Below are 6796 nucleotides of genomic sequence, written 5' to 3' on the forward strand. Positions count from 1 at the left end.
AAAATTCTGTTGAAGCAAGGCATATTTTGGGTGGTATAACCCACTTCAACTGACCATTTCATAATCCATGGAATGGAGAATTCAATGAAGAAATAAATATTAGAAATTTCTTCAGAGAAAGTGATATTATTTTCCAAATCTATAATTTTTGGAGAAACATCAACCCATTCAGTATATAAACTCTTAAAGGGTTCTGGTAAAGATTTCACGGTTGGACCATAATGGATCCACCATTGATAAAACCAATTTGGAATGCCCTGTTTATAAACATTGGCACATATTTTTATAAACCACGAGTGTTTCCTATTAGGATTCTCATATAGAAAAGCTTTATTAAAGCTCTCAACATAATCTCAATAATTAAATTTAACTGGGACCTTTTGTTCTGGGTGGATATAATCCCTGTCTTTTAATGGGATTATTCCCCATTCATTTGGAAATAATATTTTTTTTATAATAATTTTTGAAAAGTTATAAACTTTTTTGGTATTAGCAGGATAAAAATGCTGGAATTCAGCTGACCCTGTATATGAAAGGATCATTTCATAATTCATCCGATATTTATAAGTCGGCGTAGCATATCACGCTGTATCAAAATACCTTTGCATTATTTGCCAAGGCTCATCCTTTCATTGGAGATCATCATTTTCAAGGAGAATTATTAATTCTTGATGAATATTTTCTTCGTACGAATCAGTGTCCTCATTATCATCAACTACGAGAGCACTGGAATATGATGGAGGCATATTATCCCTTTTTTTCTGTGCTTCTATGAAAGCAAGATACTCTGCATAAGTGATTTGTTTATGAGTATTACCAGAAGTTTCTGCAATATTGTCGGCTATTAGCCTTTTATTGCCCATTTGGGCAAGAACAGTGTCTCTGCCCGTTCCTTTTTGTCCTCTTCTTCTTCCTCTATTAGAGGGAGGTGTCAATGTGGGCCTCATCCTGCAAATGAGAAAATGAAAATTATGAACTTAAATATTCTCGAATGAGAAAATCAGGGAGACTATTATCTGATCCCTCTTTATAATGTATTTCAAAATTAAATAGTGCTAAAAGAGCTTGCCATCTGGCAAACATTTGTTTGGAAACGTCATGTTTGCAATCTTTATTAAACATAAATTTAGCTGCTTGACAATCAGTTTTTATCAAAAACTTTTGATTATATAAATCACCTTGGAACTTTAGAACACATTTTACTATAGCAAGAATATCTTTTGCTACAGTAGCATAGTTCTTTTGACTATTATTCCATTTGCCAGAATAAAATTGGACTAAATGTTCTTGTTTATCATTTGGAGAAAGTTGTTTAAGTATTCCTCCATAGCCAATATCAGAGGCATCAGTTTCAATATTTTTTTGCCAATTAGGATTGGCTAAAGTAATACAAGGGAGATTATTAACTTTCCCCTTGATTTTTTGAACTGCTTGCATATGAGCATCAGTCCATGGTTTAGGAATTTTCTTTAATCTATCATATAAAATAGATGTATCCTTTGCTAAATCTTTATAAAATGGTGAAATATAATTTAAACTTCTAAGAAATCGTTGGAGTTGAGTTTTATCAGTAATTATATCAGGAAATTAAGCAAATTCAATACTTCTATTAATAGGAATAATTTTCCTTTCTCAATGTTATGACCCAAAAATCTAACTTTTTTTTTTTTTGAAAAAGAGACATTTTTGGCTTAGAGATAACCAAACCATTTTGTATGATAATTTTCTTGAACATATCAAGATGTTTAAAGTGCATTTCAATAGTATTTGAAAATACTAAAATATCATCGATATAAACAATGATAAAGTTACTATAGTCCATAAAAATATCATTCATAATTTTTTGAAATTCTGAAGGGGTATTCTTCAGCCCAAATGGCATAACATTCCATTCAAATTATCCAATTGGAACATTAAAAGCAGTTTTATATTTATCTGCTTTGGCTATTTGGATTTGCCAATAACCTGATTTTAAATCAAATTTGGAAAATATAATCGCATTATGAAGACGGTCTAATAAATCCTTTTTATTAGGGATCGGATATCTAATCCGCTTTAACACTTTATTAAGGGGTTTATAATTTATCACCAATCTTGGAACTCCTCGTTCCTGTTCAGCATGCTTATTAACATAAAAAGCTGTACATGACCATGGAGATTTCGAAGATCGTATGAGACGTTTTTGTAAAAGAGAAGAAATCTCATTTTTGCATAATTCCAAATATTCGGAATTCATTTGACATGGTCTCGCTTTAGTGGAGATATTATTTTCGGAAAAAGATTCTTCATATGGAAGAGTGACAATATGTCTTTTCCTGTCCCAAAAAGCATTAGGATGATCACTGCAAATTTGTAAAGAAAATTAATTTTTTATAAACTCAATTTTTTCCCGTAATTTAGGATTTTGTAAAACATCTTCAATTTGAAGAGTGTAAATTTCTTGTTTAAGAAAATTAATCTGTTGATGTTTATTAATCAATCTATCTTTAATTTCATTTAAAATCCTTGAAAAAGGTTTAGTTATAGACTGGAATTTTACTGGTTTTTCATCATAGGTTCCTATAAAACCTTTATCATCCATCCATTGAATAGGAAATAATTTATGAATGAATAGAGTACCCAATATGACTTGATTTGAAATAATTTTTACCAATACAAAGTTTTCAGGAATACAAACTTTGTCTTGACAAATATAAGCTTTGGGTAATTTATAAGTAATATCCATTTTTTGGCCACTCGAAGACCGTAAACTATGAGTAGTTTTTTGAAAGATATTGAACAGATCCCAGATGGGACAGTTAAATTAAGGTTTCATAAACCTACACCTTTTTTGGAAGATATTGAACATAATAGTGTTCGTTCTAGTCTACTTAGATCTATGTCTTCTTGTCGATCTTATATATCAACTATTGATTATATTGTGCAGTTGCCATCAAGGGCATCTACTTCTCAAATAAGAGATACTGATTCTATTAGGATTGGTAATTTAAACATCAACCAGGATAATATTGTAACTGGTATTAAAGACCCAGAATTAACTGAGTCGAACATGGATTTTTCAAGTATTTAATGGATCAAGTCCAAAAAATTGATTTTAGTCGGGGATCACCTGCAATATTACAAATTAGCAAAGAGTTTTATACTCCTAAATGGATACCATTTAGAAAATGGTTTTTTGAAAGTTTTAAACCTGAGGAAACAATAATTTTCCAAGATGAATTTTATAACGATCTTTCCAAAGCAAATAAGATTATATCTTTTGTGCCTTGGTTTATGGCAAAATATCTGGCTAATTATATTTCTGTTCTCGAAAGAGATTATAAATTGACTAATGGAGAAGTCATTCATACTGTATTTCCTCCACAACAAACTTTTCAAATAGGCAAAGATGATAAAACTTTGCACTTTGCAGCTTTTTCAAAATTAATTGAAAGTGATAATTTACTTGTCATAACTAAATATATTAATAATACGGTTAGACAACAAAATTATTCCAATATTTATATGAATATTTTGGGTGAACAAATATTTCACTTCATGAAAAAGTTGATAAACTTTTAACATGTCTTAATAAGACTTCTATATCTGATAAGGATAAACAGAAGGAAGTTGCTGCTACTCCAAGCATACAGCCTCCTCCTGAGATTCATGATTTTAAATTAAAACCTTTATCAGAATTAGAAAAACTTTTAGATGAAAAATTTAAAGGTTTAAAGATCAGTCCTTTAATAGCAGAGGACGACGCATATTTATCTGATATTGATTACAAGGCTCGCATAGCATCCGATATTAATAAAATTGATTAATATTATGTTGGTAAGCCTACCTATAGGATGTATTATTATCCTCGCCCAACTCCTTAAGATGTTTTATTAGAGGAGCATGAGCATGTTATTTCCAACTGTTATAGTGGTAAGGAAATATATGAATGGAATATTGACGGTTATAGTGAACATCAGATTTATTGTACTATTCATAGGATGTTGATATACAACACTATCTGCAAAGTTCCTCAAAATACTGAAAGAGTTATTGCAGATATGATTATCGTTGGTTTTATTGGTCAATTAAAAGGCTGGTGGGATAATTATTTAACCCCAACACGACGTCATTCTATTCTAACCGCTGTTAAACATGAAGGAGGTAATGAAGCACCTGTTGCTAATGCAGTTTATACATTGAGTATTAATATTGTTGAACATTTTTCAGGAAGATGGACGGATAATAGTGAATCTATTCGTACCATGCTTCAAAACCTTAGATGTAATACCCTAACCTCATTTAGGTGGTATAAAGATGTTTTTTCTTTGCAGGGTTATGGAATTACCAGAGAGTAATGACTCCCACTGGAAGTCCAAATTTATAGATGGACTACCTCCTCTTTTTGCAGAAAGAGTTAGAAAAGCTCTTAGGAAAGGGGAAAGAAGTACTAATTATGACTCTTATACTTATGGTAAATTAATTGATACTTGAATGCAGGAGGGATTAGCCTTGTGTAATGAAATTAGGCTTAACCAGCAAATCAAGTGCCATGGTCTTAATGAAAGATATCAATTAGGAGAATTTTGTGGACAATTTGGACTGGACATTTCACAATCTTCTAAGAAGCCTCATAGGCATAAGAAGAAGCTTAAAAACTTCCAACAATGGAAGGAGAAGCGCTTGCAGAAAAAAGCTAGGTGCAAAAAGACTTTCAAAGAAAGAAAGAATTTTATTAAATCCAAAAACCCAAAATCCTGTTATAAGTGTGGTAGAGTAGGTCATTTTTATAAGAGCTGTAAGGTTAAGGAAAAGATTAAAGCCCTTAACATAGATGATGATCTTAGAGAATCTTTATATAAGATTTTGTTAAATTCAGACCGAGAACCAGAGAATGATTCTTGAAAGGAGAGTGATAGTTCTTCCAACCCCTCTTCAGATAAAGATATTAGGGTTTTAGATGATGAGAGTTATATCTCCTCTAGTTCAGGTGAGGGTCAACCATGCCAAATAGGGCAACCTTGTGTTAAAACTAAGGAAGACGATGAGTTTTATAAACTTGTTTCCCAGTTTAGTGAAACCAGTCTTCATGTATTAGATAGTAATAACCTTGTTGACCTCCTTAAATATATTAAGGATCCCAATCTTAGGTCCTAAATTATAGACCAAATAGGTTCAAAACAGCAGCCCCAAGAAGAACCAACTGCTGTAGAAATAAGAGAACCTACAGGACCTTATACTATGGCTAGAGTTAAAAAAACTCCTCCAAGAATGCCGGAATATCATAGGTACCCCCGCAACCACCCAAGATTTGGAGAGAGAGGTTCATAACCTCAAGCAAGAGATTTCCACCCTTTGGAGACACCAGACTACTTTAGATCATAGGGTCTCGCAATTTGAGGGAAAAGGAAAACAAGTCATAGACACACCAGTTTATAACACTATCGAAGACCTTCCAGTTGATAACACCGTAGAAACTGTTGCTACGGAGGAAGAAGGAAATAGTGGTAATCCCAGTTCCAATTTTTTAACAAAATTGGATATTAGTACTTCTTTTATTTTGTTTTATAAAAATTACTCTTTTAATTGATTATAACTTCAAAAATGTATTTACTGTTGTAGTTGATAGCGGAACCAATTTAAGTTGTATTCAAGAAGTATCAATTCCTTCAAAATATTTTCAAAAAACTACTCATAGTTTACGGTCTGCTAGTGGCCAAAAGATGGGTATTACTTATAAATTACCCAAAGCTTATATTTGCCAAGACAAAGTTTGTATTCCTGAAAACTTTGTATTGGTAAAAAATATTTCAAATCAAGTCATATTGGGTACTCCATTCATTCATAAATTATTTCCTATTCAATGGATGGATGATAAAGGTTTTATAGGAACCTATGATGAAAAACCAGTAAAATTCCAGTCTATAACTGAACCTTTTTCAAGGATTTTAAATGAAATTAAAGATAGATCGATTAATAAACATCAACAGATTAATTTTCTTAAACAAGAAATTTACACTCTTCAAATTGAAGATGTTTTACAAAATCCTAAATTACGGGAAAAAATTGAGTTTATAAAAAATCAATTTTCTTTACAAATTTGCAGTGATCATCCTAATGCTTTTTGGGACAGGAAAAGACATATTGTCACTCTTCCATATGAAGAATCTTTTTCCGAAAATAATATCTCCACTAAAGCGAGACCATGTCAAATGAATTCCGAATATTTGGAATTATGCAAAAATGATATTTCTTCTCTTTTACAAAAACGTCTCATACGATCTTCGAAATCTCCATGGTCATGTACAACTTTTTATGTTAATAAACATGCTGAACAGGAACGAGGAGTTCCAAGATTGGTTATAAATTATAAACCCCTTGATAAGTGTTAAAGTGGATTAGATATCCGATCTCTAATAAAAAGGATTTATTAGACCGTCTTCATAATGCGATTATATTTTCTAAATTTGATTTAAAATCAGGTTATTGGCAAATCCAAATAGCCTAAGCAGATAAATATAAAACTGCTTTTAATGTTCCAATTGGACAATTTGAATGGAATGTTATGCCTTTTGGGCTAAAGAATGCCCCTTCAGAACTTCAAAAAATTATGAACGATATTTTTATGGAATTTAGTAACTTTATCATTGTTTATATCGATGATATTTTAGTATTTTCAAATACTATTGAAATGCATTTTAAACATCTTGATATATTCAAGAAAATTATCATACAAAATGGTTTGGTTATCTCTAAGCCAAAAATGTCTCTTTTTCAAACAAAAGTTAGATTTTTGGGTCATAATATTGAGAAAGGA

At 31.2% G+C, this 6796-nt stretch overlaps 1 protein-coding gene across 1 annotated transcript; it reads left to right on the forward strand.

Moving 5' to 3' along the window:
• Nucleotides 1–3980: 3980 nt before the first annotated feature.
• LOC132624153 (uncharacterized) lies at nucleotides 3981–4884 on the forward strand. Its single transcript, XM_060338976.1, has 3 exons — nucleotides 3981–4182; nucleotides 4286–4395; nucleotides 4480–4884. Exons 1-3 carry the CDS (start codon nucleotides 3981–3983, stop codon nucleotides 4882–4884), a joined length of 717 nt encoding a protein of 238 aa, XP_060194959.1.
• The last annotated feature ends 1912 nt before the right edge of the window (nucleotides 4885–6796 follow it).

Source organism: Lycium barbarum, chromosome 12, assembly GCF_019175385.1.
Source record: "Lycium barbarum isolate Lr01 chromosome 12, ASM1917538v2, whole genome shotgun sequence".
Taxonomy (NCBI): Eukaryota; Viridiplantae; Streptophyta; class Magnoliopsida; order Solanales; family Solanaceae; genus Lycium; species Lycium barbarum.

Bases quoted from the DNA above. Each gene is read 5' to 3' on its own strand.
- LOC132624153 (XM_060338976.1), top strand. From the start codon at position 3,981: ATGTTGATATACAACACTATCTGCAAAGTTCCTCAAAATACTGAAAGA. The intron at 4,183-4,285 runs GTATTAATATTG...AACCTCATTTAG, and splicing joins TAATGCAGTTTATACATTGA to GTGGTATAAAGATGTTTTTT. The intron at 4,396-4,479 runs GTTAGAAAAGCT...ACTTGAATGCAG, and splicing joins CTCCTCTTTTTGCAGAAAGA to GAGGGATTAGCCTTGTGTAA.